This window comes from Odontesthes bonariensis, chromosome 1 (genome assembly GCF_027942865.1).
Source record: "Odontesthes bonariensis isolate fOdoBon6 chromosome 1, fOdoBon6.hap1, whole genome shotgun sequence".
Classification (NCBI taxonomy): Eukaryota; Metazoa; Chordata; class Actinopteri; order Atheriniformes; family Atherinopsidae; genus Odontesthes; species Odontesthes bonariensis.
Genome location: NC_134506.1, coordinates 29,217,657 through 29,240,856, shown reverse-complemented (window position 1 = coordinate 29,240,856; position 23,200 = coordinate 29,217,657). Strand labels below are relative to the sequence as shown.

The window sequence follows — 23,200 nt, the reverse complement described above, 5'->3', positions numbered from 1 at the left end:
AAAAGGTTTTGGGACAGTTCTAAAGCATAAATGTGAATAAGATGCTTACTGTCTGAGGTCAAAGCATCCGTGACTTGGCCATCCTGAGCCAGAGTGTGTGAGGACAGAGGGGGTGTTGCTGGCATCACTCCCTTCTGAGTGTACACCTTACACCGCTGGGATGGGGACAACGGAGGCCTGAGAACAAATCAAAGATGGGTTACAAACTCTCTTGTCATGTAAAGACTTATTGATATTGTATCACTGAACATACATTACACAGTTTTCATTATATTTTCCTATTTTAATTTCCACTGAAACTAAATGATGTGAAGATGACCACTGCCTACTATACAATATGCACTGTATGAATGTTTTCTTCACCTGTACTCAGAGGTTTTGGTCAGGCTGGCGATGCCAAGGCGTGGTGATCCAATGGAGCGCCCTTTCATTTCAGTATTTCCAAGCAAATTCAGATTCTCGTGGCTTTAAAGTGAGACAGCAACGCAGACATAATGTCAGTTAAAGTATAATATTTCCCAAAAGCTGGCAGCAACATCTGAATGTCAAAGCACTGAGCCTAAATATAGAGTAACACCTGTCATGTAGGTGGGAGCTCTTGGCCCTGTGCAGGGGGTTAGAGGTGATGCTACTGCTTCCTGTGACACTCCTGGTATTAGTAACTATGGGGCATCCAGTTGCCTGCGCCAGGCTATGGATCATCGTCTGGGCCAGCTCTGCCTCCTCCACCACCTCCTTGATCTCCTGCAGCTGCTGGTCATCGCTCGTTGTCCTGGAGGCTGCTCCTGCTGAGGAGAAGGAGAAGTGAGCTTCACAGTTAACTCAAAGAAAACATGTAGAGGTTTGACCCCAAAGTAAGTTGCATGAACATTGAAAGGCAAGATGCAGTTGATCTTTATGTGAGACCTGAGTGCGGTCAGTATTACGCATCTGCAATAAATTGATTTCAACCAATCACCTATTTTGGCTTCTGTATCCAACACAGCAGCAGAGCCAGGGGTAGGAGCTGAGCTTGGAACAGATGAGGAAGGACATGACTCTTGTTTGGCACCTTGTTTGCTTGCTGGAACCTCCTCAAAGGGAAACTTTGCTACCTGCAGAAAGGGACAGAGTAACTGCTGAAAGACAGCAAACTGTCATTTCTCACTTTACGATAACTGCCACAGTTCTATAGATTGTTTCGTAAAGAAATAACTGGTGTCACTATGAAATGAAATTAAGGCTACCTTTACACGGAAACGATCTGAAACCAAAACGCAAAAGTGGCGTTTCGTTTTCACTTTTAAATCTGCGTTTAGACGAGCGTTTTAGGGTGAAAATCTGCGTGCATACGGAAACGCAAAAGTGTGTGACGTTTCATATTTATCGATGCAGTAAACACGCCAGATGGCTAGGTGGCAACACTACCAAGACCAAGTCTTTCTACTTCTATGTGACGAGAAACGCAGTTTTGCGTTTTTCATCCTTTACACGGTGGCGCGACAGTGGAGCGTTTTCAAGAATTCCACTCTGGAGGGCGGTTTCACTTTTTTGCGTTTTCATGCCCCCAAAACGCCGTTACCATCTAAACGATATAGTGCATCCGCAAAAAGGTTTTGCGTTTTTAACCCGTTTTCGTTTCCATGTAAAGTACCCCTAAAAAATACTTCCTTTATCCCAAAGGGAAATTATATAAATCCAGGAAAACAGGAAAAAAAGGAAGAGCATAAAAAATTGCTGTGGCTTCTACCAACATAAATACCAAACAACCAGATCGTACATATTCACATTAATAAAGTAAATAGGGGAAATAAATGTGAATGCAAACACAACTGAAAGCATTTGCTTCTTGAAAGTGAAAGAAAATTGCCAGCACAAACAAAAGCTCTGACAGCAGGCCAAATGTTACTCTGATACATGCTGAAAATGTTAAACAGGAGTAAAACACTTTTTTATATCACTTGTCAAATGAAAAACATCAGACAACCAACCAGACCTCTTTTGTAAATATATTGCAAGTTTTTTTGTTTTTCTTTGCATAAGAACAACAGAAATATTAACAAAAAAGCATCTTTCACCTCCTCACTGCCATCAATGCAGTCTAGTCTCTCCTGCAGCTCAGCGAAGGTGTTACACTTCAGACATTCAGCTCCTTCCTCTGGGACAGGGGCCAGTGGCTGACCAAGTAGAGTCTGTGAGGGCTGTGGTGGTGACTGGGAGGGGCCGCTGGGCTGTTCTTCAAGCTGAGACTGAAATTGTTGGAGAAATAACTGAGATGTGAGTCATCAGATATTTCTTTCAAATGAGTATTCTTTCAGGTGCTGAAACTCTAGTGTGAATCTATTGAAATGACCTTGTTCTGAGCTCCAGCTGCCTGACTTTGACTCTGGGTTGGATGCTGCTCTGATGTTTTTCCTCTAAGCAAAGTTGGAATAATCGGCACAAATTCTGGAGGTCCCTCATTGTCTGTCAGCTCTCTGTCCGACACCGCACCCCCATTCGGGCCCACGTAGATCACTGTGTCACACGACTGCTCGCTGCTGGAGTATTCGTCGGGGTCGCTGGACAGTCGCAGCAGCGGTAGCTCGGAGTCTGTGTCACCACGGTGATGGAAGGGTCGCAGATGAGTGGGGCGACGCATGCGACCCTCCTCGCAGGAGCTCTCCCCACCAGAAGAGCTGGATGTGTATTGCTGAGAGGAGATTGGTTGACAGTGAAAGTGGAGACAGAGATGGTGGTGAGAAAGAGACGATTCCCATTGAGATTTGCACTATGTTTCTTTTCTTTTGATATGATGGTACCATACAGGTCCTGGGCCAACACATACATTAAAAAAAAGACAAGTTACCGGACTGATAAAGATAAGAATATTAATGTGATGTCATGCAATTTATTCATTCCTATCACATATTAGCACTTTGCAGCATCTCACAGCTTCGGATTTCTCTACTGAGAGCTCTTTTTAGAGCTTTGAGGCAGCCACTTCACACTTATCTGCTCTGCTGAACAATTCTGAAATATGTGAGCATGGGAGGTGACAGGGGAGCAAGGAGAAGGAATGATAGACTGCATAACGTTTTGAAAGTAACCCTGCACACACTGCATCTTTCAAAGTGAAGTCAGTTTAACTGTCAGAAAAGATTTTCTGTCGTAAAGCATGTTGCAGTCAATATCAAGATGAAGAGCAGGAGGACTGTTTCGTAATTGTCACTGTAAGACACGTTCACAGAATAACAGTCAAACAGCTGAGTTAGGTGCACATCTGTCACAGGTATTCTACCAGACTGCACTTTTTTTTAAACTGGATACAAATTCAGCCCCCTGAAGTTGAAGTTCTTTGTTATTAAAAGAAATTATCTCAAAATTTGAATGAAGCATCAAACTCACCACAGTGACTTTAGTTTTCTTCTTTTTCATGCGGAGGACGCGTGAAGCAATCTGAATGGTGGAAAGGGTTTCTGAGAAATCTCTGGGTGAGGCAGAGATGTGAGCAATCATGGTGGTCCGGCAGTTCATGTTGCCTAGCGACTCCCTTAGCAACATGGTCAGCTTGCTGTCCCTGGTTACACATATACACCGAGATGTGAGCACTAAAGACAGGTTGAAAATAGATACAGTCGCTCAAGTATGTGGCAAAAAAAAAAAAAATCTTTTTCTTTTTTCATGCAGACACAAAAAACACCTGACATTGTGTTAATATTAAATTCTAGTCACAACAGACCACTGAACGGTTTCCGCAAGCTGAGGAGAATTAAATTATTCTGTGTGATTGTGATACAGCAGTAGAAAAAATGTGGCACAAATGAAAGGCTGTTCACAAAGTCTTTAAAGAAGTACACTGGATATTATGAAGTCTAATATTGGGAGATGGTCTGGTTCCCAGAGAGATTTATATTAGGGAAGTAAAACTAGGCTGTATATTTAAGAAAATTCTTTCTCCTGGGTGGGCCACTGCAATCATTCCTAGCCCATGTGTGTATGATTGTGAGCTGAGGCCTGCAGGCTGACAGTGAGTATAGCTCCTCTGTGGCCGTTACCTCATGCTGTTGTCCCCTTTTTCTAAAAACACAGCCTGCAGTCTAGTTCTCCACACGTATGTGTACATTCACATGCACACACAACACGTTCACACACTCCTATCTTGACCTCCTCTTTTTCATCAGTTCTTCTTTTTTCTGCCTCAGGCTTCAACAAACCCTCTTTTTTTTCTCCCTCGTCAGTCTCAGACACCGCATCGCTCCCTCAGATTAATGTAGGTAAACTCATAACTCCTGAAGTATTCATTTGGATGTTAATTCAAGTGCTGTGCATGTTGAATTAGATCTTAACTTAAGCTTGTACTAGATTTATAACCAGTTTACCCAGGGAGGACAACTTTATATGCAACATGATGTTATCCACAATAAATGCAGCATATGAAGTTCACCATTATTACAGAAAACTAATATCATGCAGCAAACCTGGAAAATCAACAGTGTGAAACTCATTTATTCTTGGATTTCTACTTCAGGTAGCTAATACATTTAGAACCTGTCAATTTCTGAATTATGCTGCTTATAGTGCTTATTCTGTGGCCGTAACTGCCAAACCACAAAAGATACTTGTTCGAATAAAATGAATATGTCTTGTTTTATAGAAACCCCAAAGGAATAGTTATATTGCTTTATGGCTCATGGGGAACATTGCCAGAAGAGAAATGGTTAGGAAGTAGACTGATCATGACAGTTGGAACAACTTGAGCTGTGTAGAGCCCCTTATAAAAAAGGTTCATGTTCAGCAAATGTGTTGTGAGCTACAACCCTTACTATCGTGGGCCCTTTATTCTATACAGTACGCCTACAGTGGGCCCTGCTTTGCCCTGAGACTTTCCTTAATTTTTCACTGAAAAGATTCAACAAGGTGTTGGAAACAAAGATTTGGGTCCATAAAGTTTTAAGTTGTAGTTCTCTTGAAGGTGCTTCATGGTGCTGAGATCTTGTGACCGTGGAGGCCACCTGAGACCTGTGAGCTCATTAGCATGTTCAACCAGGAGTGTTATTTGAGTTACTGCTGCCTTTCTATCAGCTTAAACCATTTCTACCATCATCAGTTTATTTTCAGCCAGAGAACTGTGGCTTTTTCAGGCCATTCTCTGTAAACCCCAGAGACGGATTTTCAGAGTGTGAAAATCAATACTCAAACCAGCCTGTATGGCACCAAACAGCGTAGCCACATAAAAATTCTATGAAATCACATTTGTTGCCACATTTTGATGCCTGCTTTGAACTTCAGCAGATCCCCTTGACAAGTTACACATGCTTAAATGCACTGCATTATCTGAGATGTGGTTTACCTGTTATACAGCTGCTTGCTTTACAAGTGGCTGAACAGGTAATAAAGTTGCTCTTAATTTCAGATGTACTACATCATGTCGTGGTTGAAATGTGGGCCATAAAAGCTTGTTGTCTCTTTGGGATCAGACCTAGATGCTTGGATTCTTACAGGAGCTTGTGTTCACTTCTAACCAGACAGCAGTGTGCTTCTTTTTATGCACCAGGGGTCCGTTTCACGTAGCAGGTTCAACCAACTCTGAGTCTATTCCTGATTTCTGAGTTGATCTACTCTGAGATAGAAAACTCAGAGTTTTCGGTTCCACAAACGCTGATTTGAGTGAGTTTAATCAACTCTGAGTAAGTTCACCTTGAGTTTAGCGCGTGCACCACAACTTTAAAAAGCCAGCATCAATGGAGCCCCGATTCGACGAGTCACCTTGGCAACGGGGAAGAGGAGGGGCTACGTTTTTCACCAACCTCGAATTGGAAATCTTAATGCGCTCATACGGCGAGTTTCAATACGTTTTTAGAAATAAGTGCAACACCGTTGCAGCAGCAAAAGTGTAAGTTTAAATGTAGTCCTTTGCAATCACAATAATATTACAGGGAAACTGCTTGAATGGTAGCCCATTCATTTATTTCATTTAGGTGCAATCCCGCAGGGGAGAAGCGCACTTGGCAGCAGTTTAAGATGAAATATAAAAACATTGTTCAAACAGGTGAGACCTCGGCATGGAGGTACCTCATTTTGATCACGTTTTACACTGTAAAATAAATATTAAGTGGCTATTTGACTGTGCAGTTATTTTATTCCCAACATAATGCTGTTTTCACACACATAAACTATGTCTTCTCATCTATACCATCCATCCATCCATTATCTATACCGCTGAATCCGTCAGTCGGGTCGCAGGGGGGCTGGAGCCTATCCCAGCGGTCAATGGGCAAGAGGCGGGGTACACCCTGGACAGGCCGCCAGTCCATCACAGGGCCACATAGAGACAAACAACCATGCACACTCACAGTCACTCCGAAGGACAATTTAGAGTCATCATCTATATCATGTTCTGTTAAAAAATTAAGCCTATTTAAACTAACACAGACTTCTACTGAGCCAACAGAAAGAAGGCAGATGCCCGTAAAACGGGTGGTGGCCACCACCTCTAACAGGAGGGCAGTGGCTGAGGGAATCCCCGGAGGGAGTCCACCCCCAAGACACGAGTGCCATTATAAAATATAATAGGCCTATATATGTCTTTTTTAAGCCTATTGATACAAATATTTATTTGTCTTTTATGTCTTTTTTTTCTTTTGTCCCAACACATTCTGATGGTGCCGCTCAAAAAGATAATTGTCTGTAAATGCAAAAATCTATGCGCGGTCTGATAACCATCTCCGACGAATATTTATTTCTCTGCGCAATAATGCTGCACCTTCATCCACGGGATCGTTGTCAAAAGGACATGTTCGTGAAAAAAAGTCATCTCCTACTGTGCCTAATGGACTTCCAGAAGTAGAAGAACTCGCTCTGCTGACTGAATGAATGAGGAAATCAAATGGCGTGTGTGGCTGAAAGAGGGCGGAGACAGAGAGAAACTCGAGGTTTCTTGAATAAAACCTGGTCCCGACCAGGTTAGGTTCAGAGAGTCTGTTACTCCGGTAACTGACCGTGAGGTTAAGTTACCTCTCTTTGTGAAACAGGCTAGAGTTACCCCTCTTTCTCTAGCCCCTTTCACACTGCCGAATAACCCGCGTTTAATTCGCGAATTTAGCGTGTCCGCTGTTGTGTTCACACTGCCGACCCGGGCTGCCGCGTCAACTCGACTCGCCTTTCGACCCGCGTCGGACCCTAGTCTTTTTGCCGAGCCGAGTTTGGTGTGAACGCAATCGACGCGGGTCGGACGTGGGCGTGACGTGAGGAGTTTAAAAGACAGAATGGACAGCTGATTCAGAACAACAGAGACAGGTGAGGACAAGTTTCACTCTGTTTTAGCCTACATCAAGTTGGAGACATTTTTTAATATGGCCAACTGGGGAGACAAGGAGGTCCGCGAGCTCCTCAGCCTCCGAGCAGAGGACGTTATTTACCGCCACATGTCGGGGGCGGTGAAAGATGGACCTCTGCTGGAAGGGCTGGCGAGAAAGATGGGAGAGCGCGGTTTCCCACGCAGCAAGACGCACCGTAAAGTAACATCTCCATGAACTGGATTGCAAAAACGAGTTCTCAAGGTGTCCCGCCATCGTTTGTTTGAAAAAATTTGATGCAGACAGGTGTATTTAACCCTACCTCCGACGCATGGCTTGTGCCTACGTCAGTGTACACGCCCAGCATTTTATGTGTTTCGTGTGACGCTCTGCCACTAGGCAACGCCCCCTGAACTCGGCTTCAGGCGACACGGGTCACACGCCAAGCGTTCAGATTGCTCGACGCGGGTCGAAGGTGCAATTTGGACCCGCTAAGGTAGCGGGTCGCAGTGTGAAAGGGGCTTCTGGTTTGAGTTACCTCCCTTTGTGAAACGGAAAACTCAGGGTTTCCCTCATTTCAGGGTTAACCTACTCAGAGTTTTCACTAAACCTGCTACGTGAAACGGACCTCAGGAAGCTACACATAATCCACTGATCAACAGTAGATTCACAGGTTATCTAGAAGCCATACTGGATCAGAACTGAGATTAGGATGGGACCCCGGCACGAATGCAATGAAGCAGAGCATGACATTTTCAGCACCTAGAACAAAAAAGAAATGAGCCGAGTTCTTGGGATCAGCTTGAATTCAAACTTAGTTTTGGTTTTGCCATGTTCTCGCAGCAGAAAAGACTGTCGCTGTGGTTCTTTTTGTTTCTTTGGAAGGTAGAAGGAATTGTTCAGTTGGTGGTTTTATATATATATTTTTTTAGATTAGAATATATTCTCCCAAATTTCAGCAAGAATTCAGACTTTTTTTTAAAAAAAGTAAAAAATATGGATTACCATGAAGTTTTTTATGTTGGCCAAAGAATTATTCTTTACCTGGAACCTTGAGTTTTGCAGTGGGACTATCGGGTTCCTGGATGCAGCCATAGTAGCTTAATGGATGCCATTTTACCGTCTCATAACCGAGATGTATCTGCCTCCATAAAGAAACGCCACATGGGCATGTTTTGGGGAGGTGGACAGTCTCCAATGAATTTATTTTTCATCCAGTACTCCAAATAATGACTCAACTTTAAATTAAACAATATTGGCTCTAAAGACTCTAAACTAAGATGACAAGCAATCTTATCTTAAGTAACTTCATGTACAGATGACTTTAGTCCTGCAGAGGAACACTTTTTCTGTGCAGTTTTACTCTTAGTTTGTTGTTAAAGTGAGGCAGCAGAAACACAGCATCGATTGTTCAACTAATCTCTTCACAGATTAAAAAAACACTCTGAGTCACTAGAGCCAAGCAAAGCTTTGCTTACAGCTTCAGTGCTAATGTCAGAAGCAGGCTGTTTTGCAATGTAAATGCAAAAGCTGGAGATTAAATAAACCTGGAAAGAAGCACAAAGTCACATAGCCTTGAGGAGAGTGGAAGAGAGAGATGAAGGAGGGGAAGTAAAGAGGAGTTAGACAAAGGTAAAAGGAGGACATTTACAGTTTGATGCACATACTCCCCCTGTAGACTAAACTGTGGCAATTCAGATTTTTTTTTCACCTTTTCTTGTGCTTTTTTTCAACTGATTAGCTCAAGCTGTATTATCCATCCTTTGCTCTCATTGCAGACTGGTAAACTAACGAAATGAAAGTGATGAATATGGAACAGCAGCTGTTGTTATTTAAAACATTAAGTCCTCCAAACGTGAAGCACCTGAAGAAATCTGCCGTCTGCTTCCCTTTCCTCTTCACCTCAAGCTCCAAAACATCCTGCCCTCCTGCTCAGTTCTCCCCTCACTTATATATATCTCTCACCTAGTTGTTAAACGTGTCTCTCCCATTATCTTCCTCTGTTTCTGATTAATTTTCCCTAACCCTTACTTTAACCATGCATCTTAGCACATTTCTTTCTCAGAACACCCCTCCCACACACGCAGCAGCCTACTTGTATGGGATGTGTTTGCTCCCGTTGACCAGGGCCAGGATCACGTTGCCGAGGGCGGACAGAGATAGACACAGAGGGGCTGAAGTGGGTGAAGAGTTCTCCCTGCTTTTCCCACCTGCTCCTCCACCTCCTCCACCTCCTCCTCCTCCAAGTGCTTTAACATCACAGCTGCCCAGGTCCAGCAGGTGGAGTCGACTGCGACCTCCTGACACTAGCAGATGTGAAAAAATGAGCCGCAAATGGATGAAAAAAGAGACGGCAGGAAGCAACAGTGGTGCAATTAAATCGAACAGAAGTTGGCTGATATACTCATACAGCATTACAACTTAAATATGTCATAAATTATGATAACATATTGGGCCTCATTCACCAATGAGTTTTCAGTCTAATTGATTCCAGGTAAATGTTCTAAGGTAAGCAGTGTTGCCTCAAAGCAAAAGGGTTTCTGGTAAAATCCCAGCTGGTGCCTTTCTGCGTTGATTTTACATGTTCTCTCCATGCATGTGTGTGGTTTTCTGGGTACTACGGCTTCCACCCACAGTGCAAAAACATGTATGCTAGGTTAATTGGTGATTCTTAATTCAGTGTGAGCATGCATGATTTTTTTCTCTGTGTTGATGGACTGGTGACCTGTTCAGGGTATACGCTGTTTCTCTTCTGATGGTAGCGGGGAAAAGCTCGTAGGTATGGAAAATTCAGGGAAATATAGAAAATTCAGGGTCTAATTAATTAAATGCTTTTAACCAACAGAATTGTTGTTCTTCTATTTTTATAACAATGAATCCTATGTCATTCTAATTTGTCAGTTGTGTTAACTTTTGGTAAATGCTCCTCCAATAAACATAAAGAGGGTCAAAGACAGCAGATGTGTACGCAGTGGAGCAAGCAGCCCTAATGTTAGGGTAAATATACTTAATAGAAAGAAATATACTTAATACTTAAAAGAATATTTTTAGAAAATAAAAACATGCACTATTAGCTTTTTTCTTTCTTTGAAGTGATGTTTTTCCTCTTTGAGATTAACTTTAAAATACCAATAATCCCAGTGTAAATGTCAAATCCATTCTAAGGGCTTCATTAACAAATGGCCTGTCAAATTTGACTAGCAGATCTGTTGTCTAGTCTCAGGAGAGTATGAAGCTGTACAATTTGTTGTGGAGATAAAGAGAAAAGTGGTATTGTGTTTCACTGATATAATGCAAAACACAGCCAGCTAACACTATCATACCAACCTAAAATGATGTAAAGATTCCAAAACATTATATATCAAAAAAAAAAATGATAGCATTTTTTAGGGTTGTCTATAATCGATGTGATGTTTCTGTTAAATGTCCTAAAATATTAGTCATGTGAGAAGACTAATATTGTGTTGGTGGAGTTTAAAATCACAAGATATGTTTTCAATGACCACTGTGTCTTCAGCAAATCTTTACTTGTGGGACATGTTGTGTATGCCTCCCAGGAAGCAGGTTCCCAGAATAACAAATCTGTTCTGGAAGATGAGCTGGACATTTATGGAATGGCAATGGAAACAAATCCGGAGAGGATGCCTTGATAACCACGCTCATGCAGTCTGTTGCACTGATGGATATGAAGCATCCATCCATACTCCAGACCCCGTTGGAGCTGTGTTAAAGCAAAAATAAGTAATGTGCAAGCAGACGAAAACTAATGGTTTGTAAAATACTGAGATATTAATAAAAATAGCACAGATATTTTTGTAGTTCCTACATTGTTAGTCAGTTGTAGAAATTAAAAGAAAGAGCTAACCAACTGTTGCATGCAAACATTTTACAGATGTACAGAAATTTTTTCTTCTTAATGGTTGGTGAATGAAGCCCAATGACTGATGAAAACAAGCTGTAAAACAAGGAGTGCTCTCCCATTAGCGCCGTGTCATTATTTAACATTCACCTCCCCTCCGTGTGCTGGTTTTGCAGCTCTTTCTCTCTCGCACACACATACACACACACACACACACACACTCATAAGTGCAAACACACAAAGACTTCCAAATACCACCACTCCACTATGACACAGGTTTTTAAAAAGATTGCATTATTGTGTGATCTGACGGTGAATTCATTTAAACACTGAATATATCTAGGGATTATACATTGATGCCCATTTACAACTCTCCATGTTCTCCATGTGGTGAAGCAATAAAATAAAAAGACTGCATCTGTCTTTGTTCCACTGCATTGTAGTTCTCAGATGTGGTACTCTCTGTACTGCTCATAGTGTGGTATCTGCACCAGCAGCAGTACAGTCACTGTAATACTTGCTTGTTGTAATACTTAAGCAGAGGCGCAGCTTGTCAACAGGCAAGGCAGGCAACTGCTTGGAGCCCCGAGCCACTAGGGGGCCCCCGAGAGCTGAGGTGCCAAGGTCTCCGCGGATCCTTAAAAAGTATTAAAAAGTCTTAAATAAAAAATACGTTTTTTAAGGTCTTAAAATGTCTTAAATTTCGCCAATTTTCGAAGAGTGGCATTAAATTTCATCTGGGCGGAATGAAAGAAAGATATGTCTGGAGAGACGTTCAAACTTTTGTGTGTGCGCCAGTACTTCCGGTGAAAACTTCCGGTGATTTGACAGCTAGCGCGTCAGGTTAGTAACCTGACTCAGGTCATCTGGCTGCGTTCACCAACTACACGCAGGGGCGTTCCCTTTCCTCAACAAAGGTTAACTTATAGCCGAGAAGAAAGATGATAATATAACGTAGCTAAAAAGACTAGCTTTCTTCAGTAGCCTAATGCTTACCGATTTAGCAAGCCTAGCAGCCTAATTGCTAATGCTAAACGCAGTAACGTTACCAACCATACCCGACGTCAAGGTGTTAGCTGAGCAGGAGCAAGATTATGGGGCTGGCAGAGTTAACTTCATAATGGGTGAGTGCAGGTTTCATTCACTTGTTTTCATTCTTTCACAGGATTGATTCACTTCGTTGGTTTATCCGATTGCTGGCCGCCGAGCCATTATGTGTCTGGGTTTGTGTAGGTTACTGATCATGGTTGTTAGCAGTTGATAGTCAGGTTGTGTGACGTGTGGGTGAGTGTGTATTTTTTCTATGGGTACGTGCCATTGACTGTATGAGCGGTCTGTGCTCGTTTTTTATTTAGATTGGAGATACTTTATTAATCCCGAAGGAAATTAAATTTTGTTGTGTGGTTTATGCAATGCAAAGTCACTGTCCATAGTCTGTGCTTCACGTGAGTTGTCCAAAGTTCTGGTTTAAGTTAACTTGAGTAGTAAAATCGTTTTGCTAGTTGTAAAAGCACAGTAGACATAACTCGAAAATTAGGTTCAATTATGGATTTATTTTGCTCAGAGTCTCAGACAAACAGACAGACAAATGGCAGCGAAAACACGCTCCTTCGCAGAGACAATTGGGCATGATTGTCCTGTAGTGTGTGGTGTTCCCTTGTGCGTTCGAATCTTATGCGATCATGTTGACACACTGAAGCACACATTTCACACTGGACTTTTTTTCAACACCGAACAGCCTAGAGTGTAGTTTTAATATATATTTTTGCCGTGGTAATGGTCTTAATTTTTATTCTTAGAGGTCTTAAAAAGGTCTTAAGTCATTAAATTTGTTGATTAAAAAATGTGCAGATACCCTGGGTGCATTCAATCAGAAATTTTCTAGTTACTTTATAAACTGTCTCAAACAGTGGCGAACGTTCGTGGTGAACATGTTTTCTTTGAACAGTTAAATTTAAATGATTTAGTCAAAGGTTGTCTAGTTAACATGCCATTCTATAATTCCATAATTGCATTGTTGACTTTGTCAAACTCACATAGAGTTCCACTGTAGGCTATGTTCGCGGAGAACTGGCCCCTCAGAGTGTTTGCGATTGTTGGCAACGTTTGCCGGAAATTCAAGGCTAGTGGAAAATAAAAACCATACTTATGAAATCGATATCATGAACAGCTTTACTTGTCACAAAGAATCTTTAAATGAACACAATTATTATTGGATGGCCAGCTACACCCGGTAGATAAATAGCAACAGGCGAATATCAAGTGCCAACGTAGACAACGTAGTCTTTTTTAGTTATTTATTTATTCTTTACATGTATATTTTAAAAATAACAATGTTTCTCATGTTTGGAACATGTTTGGAATAAAAAGAGGTTTTATTTCATACACTTTTCGTTGGTGTCAGATGTTTTGGTGACGAACACTGGTCGGTAGGGCCCCCTAGGACTTTTTTGCTTGGGGCCCCCACAGACTCTAGAATCGCCACTGTACTTAAGTGCTGATAATAATCAGGGGCGAGTGTTTGGGGAAACAGTACTTACTCCCTCCTTTGCCTGTCTTTTCCATCCGATACTGGTATATGTGTAATGTAAACAGCATGTGAGAATTCCTGTGTTCTTCCTCTGTGGTGCTTGGGCGCTGGATACTGTGGCGAGCTGCTATGGCTGCATCCAGGAACCAGGCTGCCTTTTCTGGGGTGGGGGCTCGCAGTTCAGACTGGTTTTGGAGCTGGAAAACATGCAGGAAGAAAACATACAGTGTAAGTGTTGCACTTAATAAGCATGTTAAGGAGACAGGAGCGAGTGGCCAGAGGACAGTCAGCCAGAGTGGAGGAATGGAGCCACTTCATCTTAGCTTGAGGGACTTGGTTTACTTAAAAATGTGTTTCAACACTGATAATGTTGTTTACTATGTGGATTCAGCATGCAGGTGTCTGATTGAAAATTATAATGAGGCATTTCTACTTTGCCTGCAGGTATGTGAGAAATGGGTAGAGGGAGGCAGAAATGCGTAATAGAAAGAGTGTGTTTGTATGTACTTACTCGTATGTGGGATGCTGTAGGGTATCATTACTGATGAGATTATGTCAGATTAGTTAAGGATTACACAGATGTGTTTGTATCACCCTCTCTAATCCTATAAACATATAACAGTACACACAGTGAGACCAGCCCACCCACTGCTGCTCTGTTGTTTCTGGCACTTTTCTACATATATTATTCAGATTTCTGCTGTGTAGCTACCTGAAAATGAATGTCAATTATGATGGTGATTGGATTTCAGTGTCAAATGAAACAAACCTTTTATGGACAGAAACAGGGTCATCAGAGTTTAGCAATTGGTAAATACAGTCATTTAAAAACCAAAAGTTTGGATAAAGTCTTCTTCAGTTCTTTTTTTTTTTGGTCAAATTTAAGATGAGCTAATATTTTTAAGTAAAAAAGTAAATTGTTTAATTTTCAACGTTTATTTTCTATGTTCTATAATGAATTAAATATTGGTTTATGAGATCTGCAGATCAATATCTTTTTTTGTTTGTTTGTCTGTTTGCTCATTTTCTTTGGTGTTGGGGGTGTATGCATTGCATTTTTGACAAGAAAATGTATAAACATGTGCAAGTCACTACATAACCTCCCTTAAATGTATATGCCTGTGCGTGTGCAAGTGTGCACACCCCTGAAACAACATGAATTGAATGCCTGAGGTTAAAAAGACAAAGTTCAGACAAACTGATAAAAAGGCCTGAGGCTGTTCATACACACACTCAAAGGATTTTTTTTTTTTTTTTTACAGCAGCCACAGTCCATAATGTAATGCCACTGTTAGATATGGTATGTTGAAACGTGTGTGTGTTTGTTTGTGCGTACCTGCATGCCACAGATGGGGTCCTCACAAAGGTAGACTCCTGGTGACTGTCCATCCTGTAAGCTTCCTGTGGCCACTTCAGACAGCAAGTCCTTAAGGTTCTCCTCTTTTCCCCAAACCTAATCATGCACACACGCTCACACATGTAATCCTGCAGTAATAATATAGTTGCATTTTCTGTCAAAGACTTTTCTGGATTGATCCTAGACTAAATATGGCCCAACAAACCAATACAAAGATGATCTAGCCTTCAATAAAAGCTTAATAAGAAGTGTCATCACACTCATAATGCCAAGTCAACAAACTGACGTCAGATACCCACAACTATTTGGAAAATAGACTGTGAGTAGATTCCTTGGTCACATGTAGCAGTAATTGCACTTAGAGCAACTGAGGTTCTGTCACTGACCTCAACAGCAGAGACGCGAACAGAGAAGCGTGCTCCTGTTTTCTCCTTTCTCTCATTGATTAGCTTAAACAACCAGGAGATGGCACAGGGGATTATGCCCAGAGTTTGAAGAGAGTCATCACTGCCAATCATTGTGTACGATTTCCCTGGATCACACAGACAGAAAGACAAAACAGGGTAAGAGTGAGCAGAAAAAGATGGAGATCTTCTTTAAAGGAACATCATTAAAAACATACTCTCAAGGGAGACAAAAGTATGAATAGGTGTGAGTGTGAAATGCTTGTGCTTGAGTGTTTGAGCCTCCAGAGTTGCCTCTTCACACAAGATGATGATTACCCCCCTCCCACACCTGCTCTGGCTGTCAGAAGCTGGAGATCAAACACACACCTAAATGCAGCCATATGTCACAGTGAACAATCACACGCTGAAAACAGAGGACATCAAAAGCCTGACTTCTGAGATGCAGACTGGAGAAATGTATCTGATTTGTTCTGAAAGAGAACGAAGGGGAGGTTGTCAGCTGCACTGTAATTTTACATTGTTCTCCCTCAATGTTTCCCGAAACACCTACTGTCAAAACAATGAGGCGTTTCATGACTTGTTATCAAAATGTTATAAATAATAAAGGAAACAGAAGAACAAGCTTAGTATAAAGTAGTTAATTTACTGTGAGGGGAGCTCACATAAGTTGAGAGGTGTTCATTTGTTGTTAACATGAAACTTATTCATTTTCACATTGTAGTTGCGCTCTGAAATAAAACAAAGCTAATGTTGCAATCAGCTATAATAAAAGAGCTTTTTTTAAAGCAACACTTTAAATTTACTTTGATTTCTTTTCATTTAGCAATTCGGATGGATTCTCTCGGTCGTAGTGTCTCCATGTAGCACCACTGCAATAACCACACAACACTTAAACAACCCCCATTTTACTTTCTTTTTTTGTTTTGTTTTTCATTTTATAGTTTTTTTATGTCCCTCTCAGGCCTGAGTGTGTGTGACAGTCTGTAAGTAACTATATAAGTGTGAGAATATATGTGGCTCCACAATTTTTCCTTCTGCTCTGACTGCTGCAAGCTGTCAAGTCAGGGTTGTCTGGCTGCCCGTTCCACTGACTAACACTGCAACACAGTAACAACAGACTTCAGGCAATGAAACCACGAATGTGTGTGAGTGTGTCCGTGTCTCCGTTGTTGATATATTCCTAGTAATTGGTCGCATCAAGCCGAGATACCGATGCTGTCAGAGAGTGATCATGGTGTGAGAGAACAAAGCAGCACTGTGTCTTGAGTTCGAAGACAAGAACATAAAAGATTACAAAGACACTCGTCTGCTCATCATTACAAAATGATGTCCCATAATCCCATAATGGCAACAAAATCCATCAGACATGACATAAAGCACGATGATTCAGTTACATTCCTCAAGTTCATTAATTTGTTTCAGGATCATTTGGACTTTCATTTCATTTAACTAATTCCATTAAAACCGTTTTGTGAAATTGTGCATTAGTGTGTGTCTGCATCTGACCCTCACATGTGTCTATAGCCAAGGGCAACAGAGCTGCATAAAAATATTCTTTGCCTTACTTTCCTTATTTTAATTAGTAAAAAGGTGAAGCTATCATAATGAAATCCTTTAAGATTCGTGGCCTTAGGTGAGCTGGATCGCAGTGAGTGATCTCATCTGCCGTTTCAGGAGCCATTTAAACTTAAAAAAAGCCCAGTCATTGCTATAATGTAACAGCTAAACTGCATAAGAGATCTGCCAAAGATACTTTGCTCTTTCAAGCATGTGAAAAGAGCCTGCAGTATCATTAAGACAATCAAACACAGACAGTAAGAAGGGAATTTTGTTCCAGATGTAGTCATGATGTGCAATACAAGTCATTATCACCATGAATTATGACACAGTCAAGATTTTTATGTATTAACATTTGACAGCTGATTGAAAACATGTCCACATGGTAAAATGAGAAAAACAGGTCCAGACAGGCTGTCTGTTGTGTATTGTGTTGAGTTAGTGTTTTAGGAGTGCGTTGGCGATGATGATTTTTTTGCACATGTGGAACCTAAAGGGCCCGTTAATTACTGTTCAGGTCTTAGTTTTGCATTTGGCAGACATTCTCGTGTCTGTGCTCATGGTGTTTCTGTGCACGTATTTTCTTTTTATTTCATGCTTTATTACCAGTGATAGTACCAAGGCCCGGAAACAGTGACAGGCAGTGTGGTGAGGTTTGTGCAGTAGCCACACTTAACGCAGCCGTGTCACAAGATACACACTGACCCACAAAATATACCTTTTCCCTTTTACAAGAAGTGACTCTAAGACAGTGACTTTCTTTTTTTGAGAGGGCCATTGAAACTTGTAACTGGATCCAATTGTTTCTAAATTGTGATGTCCATAGAGCCAGGGAATTGTGTGCAGGAACACAACAGCGAGTTAGGCAGCTCAAGCAAACCTAACCGTATACTGAGCATGCTTTCAGCTTCCCCAACCAGAAAGCTTTAGTGCCTTTAGTGTCTATAAGCATAAAAACATTGTCTCTGCTGACACACTCATTATATTAATATGAATTCACAGGGTACAGCCTTTGAATGCAGAATCCAGCAACAGCTCATAATCCCTACATGACTTGGTCAAAAATTTTAAATTTTACAATTGAAGTCTTAGCTGACCCTTAATGAATCTGTTTAACCTCATGCAGCCCGTACACTCAGTTTTGATTCGTTTGACTCAAACAGTGTAGCAATCTATAAAACTTTAATGTGAAAATGATCTAATCCAAGAGTTGACTGAAGGGATTTGCCAGCTGCTTATATAGAGATGTTACAGTTTGGAATGCATATCTGTCAAAGCTTGTGATGAATTTACCAGAGCTGAATAAAGTAGATAATAGGCATTAACATTTAAAGGTCTGAGAAATTGATTGGCACATTAAAGGTCTTTTGAATCAAAAACTGGATGCAGTTCAATAAATCATGTGGACATTTAGACAGAAGTAAACATGACTATTCCTGAATACACCCTCATTTGTGCCAGCATGTGAGGCTGAATCACAAGCAGGTGCAATCAATTATTGGGATTTATAAACCATAGGCGTCTAAGTTACAAATGGGATTCTTCTTAAAATGACTGAGCATTTGTCACAGACGTCTTGCCTCATAAACTCACAGATTGTAACTCTCTGGTATTGTCCTCTGTTGCTCACTGAAACTCCAGTCGGACTTACAAAGATCACAAACCAAGAACGATTGTACTGCTGCATGCTCTGGGGTAAAAACAACAGGGGCTCACCCATAGTTGAAAAACATGTGACACTGTACATTTGTGTTGTTGACTTTTTGTTCATGCCAGTACATGGCTGGGTTCAAATGTGCTGCACAGTGTGCAGTGAGGGGTCCTGACCCTTTTTTAGATAGCTTCTCTAAAAATCAGCTTCAGAAGGATTAAGGAATGAAAAAGGGAGAGAGAAACACAGACAGAGCAGACTAAGAGAGCTTTGAGCTTTAGAAGACGCTAATCCTCTTCTTTCTGTCTCTGATAGATGAAGACCAGTGGAGAGAGGGCCAAGTGAAGGACTGACGCTGACGCTCAGACACACAAATGAAGGGTGACTCACAAGCCACACATGCTCTGATGCAGACTTTGTGTGTGTGTGTGTGTGTGTGTGTGTGTGTGTGAGAGAGAGAGAGAAAGAGAGAAAGACTGTTACCCAGCTTCGAGTGTCCAAAGCAGAAGACGCAGCCATCAGCTCCATTCACCACTGATTGAATAACCTCAGCAACTGTTCCTGCGCACACTTCGGCCTTGTGACAGGCAGACAGAGGAAGGAAAGGTTTGAGAAATAAAAAACAATCAAGAAATATCTCAGTTTTTACAGATGATCCACACAATCCATATAAAAAAGAAGAACATTCAAAATAGTGTAATCATATAAAGGGTAATCGTGTTTGGTCAACATAATGGTTAATAAAAAAAAATGTTGATTTTGTGTTGCTTTCTTCTCTAATTCTGCATTCACAAGACTGAATGTTGGCAGACAGAAAATGACAGAAAAATGTCTTATAACACCAGCTGTCAGGATCTGGGAAAAACAGAGGCTACATGAGCACAAGAGCACATAGTTTTGCTGTTCAGAATGAAGCAGTAGTCTATACATTGATAAATAAGGGAAACCAGAAGATAGCATGGATGAACATACTATCAAAGCAATGTTAGTCAGGCCATCGTTGTTTCACTTTTCAGTATCCAACATAATTCAAGCTTGGATAGGTGTGTTTTAATGGGTTTAGACAGACGCAAAAATCTTTGTTTTCAGTTAAACCAACATATCAATTTTTTTTTCTTTTATCTATTTGTGCTTTTATTAAGTATTTGAGCTTAATGCATAGAAAAGTAACATAGTATACAGAATATGAATGCACATAGTTCATTCACTATGCCACTATGTGATCTCTCTGATTGACAGAACTGACACCGATTCAACTTTTTGACTTGGCTGGAAAAAAGTATCAGTGGGCTCTGAAAAAGGTGACTGTTGCACACTGTAAAGACAAGAGAGTCATTCAAAGACGTCCCCAGCAGACATTTTTTGTCTTGGGGTATAAGAACCGTTACAAGCTCATACGTTTCATCAGCTGGGAAACATGAATTCCTGGTGTCCCCTTTAGGAGAGTACTACAAGATTATTGAGACTAACCCTGCTGTGTCTAAAGTAGAATCTTAATGGGAAAAACCTGCACAAAAGAAAGTTTGTTTTTTTAATTTTTTTTCTTTCTGTCTTTCTTACAAGTCAGTGAACATGCAGAACACCAGGCAATTTCTAAGGCTTTGTAGTTAGTCTGATAAATCCTTCCTATTCAGTGTGTCAGCTGAGGTTTTGATTTAAAATCACTTTCAAATCCCGTGTTTTCCAATGCTTTGTCTCTCACCTGTGATGCATCAGGAGGAAACGCAGCATCGAAGGTGAATATCTTTGGTGGGACCTGATTGACTCCTGCCCGTTTCTGAGAAGCAGCATTTGATGTCTGATTCACCGAAGGGTCCATGATAGTGATTTGTTTCTTTCTGGGATCAACTTTCAAGAAGGAGCTTGATTCGGCTGCATCAGATTGAGACACCGGGCACACTCGCACCATCACTTTCACCTGAGGATAAATCACAGAAAACACATATTCAGATGGTGATTGTGGAAACCAATAGAATGGAGTGGACCAAAGGAAAATGCTCAATTATATATGATTTATCAAATATATACTGGTGCACTGGTTTGTTTTGATATTTTTCTTTAAAGTGAAATCTCTTTAGATTTTGCAGTACAAGAAATACAATAAGCTAATAGTGAGTGTTGCTTTTTGAAACTTTGGCAGTTTTTACAGTTCTTCTGTTTGCTCTCACATGCTTTTTTTCATTAAGTTTTGGACTCTGAGTGCGAAACATTCTTTTTTTCTCTCTTCATTATCTCTTAAAGGCACTGAAGTTTTTCTAAGGATTAATGTGAGGTTGTGTTGCTATAATATGTCTATTTTCACCTTCGCTGTGACAAACAACCTCCAAAGACCCACCAGTTTTAGTTTTTCAGTTCTACATGAGTATGTACCTGCTCCCTTTCTCTCTCTCACCTTATTTGCCCTGAATTCTTCTACCGCCCTCCTTCCTCCTTTCTCCTCCTTTACCTGTCACTCTTCAGTTATCTCTCTCTCCTTCCATCCTTAATCCTTTCCTTTTCCCTCTATTCATCCCAGCTCACTGTCACACATCAAAAGCTTGTATTGCAAGAATCTAGTTTTAGCTTAGTCTCATCTACCCGCTCTTCCTTTCCTCCCACTTCTGTCACAAAGTGTTAGCAGCTGCAATATACCGCCTGACAGCGCTGTTGTTTTTCTTTGATATCAGCAGGAGGAAAAAGCTGTGTCATCAAATCTGAGTCAGTTCCAGAACATTTTAACACCCAAACACCTGGTTTCTCTGTTAGCTGCAGATGTTTTTAAAGTTTGAGGCAGTGCCTAGATGTTCATTGCTGCTCTCTTCCTCCTCCTCTTGCTCACGTAAGCAAACTAATCCTTGTTTCTCTTGTTCGTTTGATCTTTCGATGACTATATTACGCCCTGATTCAGTCAGTCTGTCTTGTTCTTTTTGTGTTTGACGTTCAATATTTCTTCCTACTTCCTGCTACAGGATTATCCAGAAGATTTACATTACATTTCCTTTCTGACAATTGACCGTTGATTGGCACAAAGTGTCAGGACTTTATGGTTTAGTCTGAACCACAGCAAATGTCTCAGGGATATATCAGCCTTATATATAGATATATACTTTTGATATTTCTGAAAAGGCGCTGCACTATTGGCAGCCTATTATATTACCTGTGGACAAATTCCACTTTTTTTTGTATCTTCTTGAGATTTTTTTTTTTTAATTTTTAATAAACACTGATATTTTGAAACATTTTTCTATCCTAGTTTGGATACCGTGCTGCTGGAATAATTTCTGCTGGTAATTACGGCACTTTTCCACATGTATTATGATGCATAGCCTGCCAATGGAAAATCTGTTTGCATGTGGGTGCAACTGACTTAGCTTTCTAAAGCCCAAGTAATGCCTGAAATAAGACCCCAAATACAGAAAATTTGAAGACGAGATGTCTAGGAGGCGAAAGCGAAACAAAAAGGAGAACAGGGAGAAGGAAGTTTAAACTGTTTCTTTCCTTAGTCATCATGTGAAATGTGAGATCACATGTAGATAGTAAGGTAATATTAATTGTTTCATCAAGACATGGCTGTGAAAAATGACTAAGTTTAGATATCAGATAATACAAGTAGACAAATACTGTAGAAAGAGAGATTCAGAAACAGTAAAGGGATTGCAGTGCTTGGTAAGAGCAGATGCTGTAATCCTGGACATGTCCCTTAGACGACGCATCTGTGCACCCTGGATGTTGAATTGTTTCCTTTGAGTTTCGGCCCATCTATGGAGAAAGTTTCCCGACGTTAACTGTGTGACATCATCAACTAAGTTGATTGCCAAGCATAAAAAACAACATCCCAGTCACTTCATGGTGATGTCTGAATAGTTAAATGACACCACTTTCTCGGCTACCCCTCAAGTCATTTTAATGTTATTTCATTTTTATCTTTGTTTTATTTTGTTATCCATCTAGTTATTTTTCCTCAATAACTTATACTGCAGAAATGAAATCTCCCTTTGGAGATTAATACAGTGTGATGGAATTAAGAAGAAATTAAGGCTGCACTGTGGTGCAGTGGTTAGCACTTCCAGAGTTTGTATGTTCTCCCTGTGTATGCACTGGACTCTCTCTGAGTACTCTGGCTTCCTCCCAGTGTCTACAAACATGCATGTTCAGTTAATTGAGGATTCTAAATTGACGTGAGGAGTGAATATGTATTGTTGTTTGTCGCTGTGTTGGCCCTGTGATGGAATGGTGATCTATTCAGGTGTGCCCTGCCTCTGACATGTTGGTAGCTGGGATTGCTAGAGGCCTCCCTTGACCCTGAAAAGGATGAAGGAAAAAAAAGAAAAAAGAACTGAATTGTGTTTGCACTGTGACATTGGGTGGATTCTGAAGTGTGTGAGCAAATAATAGGTTAGCAAGTTATCTGGATCTGTTTGCTTTTATTCTCTCTTCATGAAGAAAGATTGCTTGCTGTCTGTCATGTTTAATTGTATCTTCACATCTTTGCTCATCTGAACAAATATTATTGTTGACATGAGATGTCTTTATGTGTTATTCTCTTGATTCTCAGTCCGAGCAGATACTGTTCAGTCTGTTTTTGATCAAATTTGTTCCAAATG

General features: G+C 40.8%; 1 protein-coding gene across 2 annotated transcripts in view; it reads right to left on the bottom strand.

The window, feature by feature from the left end:
• kif26ba (kinesin family member 26Ba) overlaps positions 1-23,200 on the bottom strand; it is a 94,295-nt gene that overhangs the window by 13,176 nt on the left and 57,919 nt on the right. The window contains exons 6-18 of one of the 2 annotated variants that reach the window (XM_075463344.1): positions 20,320-20,535; positions 19,101-19,194; positions 15,389-15,534; positions 14,982-15,098; positions 13,656-13,842; positions 9,352-9,562; positions 3,367-3,538; positions 2,333-2,671; positions 2,058-2,228; positions 959-1,094; positions 578-788; positions 364-465; positions 50-177 (exon numbers count right to left, since the gene is read on the bottom strand). In XM_075463344.1, coding sequence (XP_075319459.1) covers positions 50-177; positions 364-465; positions 578-788; positions 959-1,094; positions 2,058-2,228; positions 2,333-2,671; positions 3,367-3,538; positions 9,352-9,562; positions 13,656-13,842; positions 14,982-15,098; positions 15,389-15,534; positions 19,101-19,194; positions 20,320-20,535 — 2,230 coding nt within the window. The remainder of the gene's footprint in view (positions 1-49; positions 178-363; positions 466-577; positions 789-958; positions 1,095-2,057; positions 2,229-2,332; positions 2,672-3,366; positions 3,539-9,351; positions 9,563-13,655; positions 13,843-14,981; positions 15,099-15,388; positions 15,535-19,100; positions 19,195-20,319; positions 20,536-23,200) is intronic. The other variant, XM_075463355.1, reaches the window with a different exon arrangement.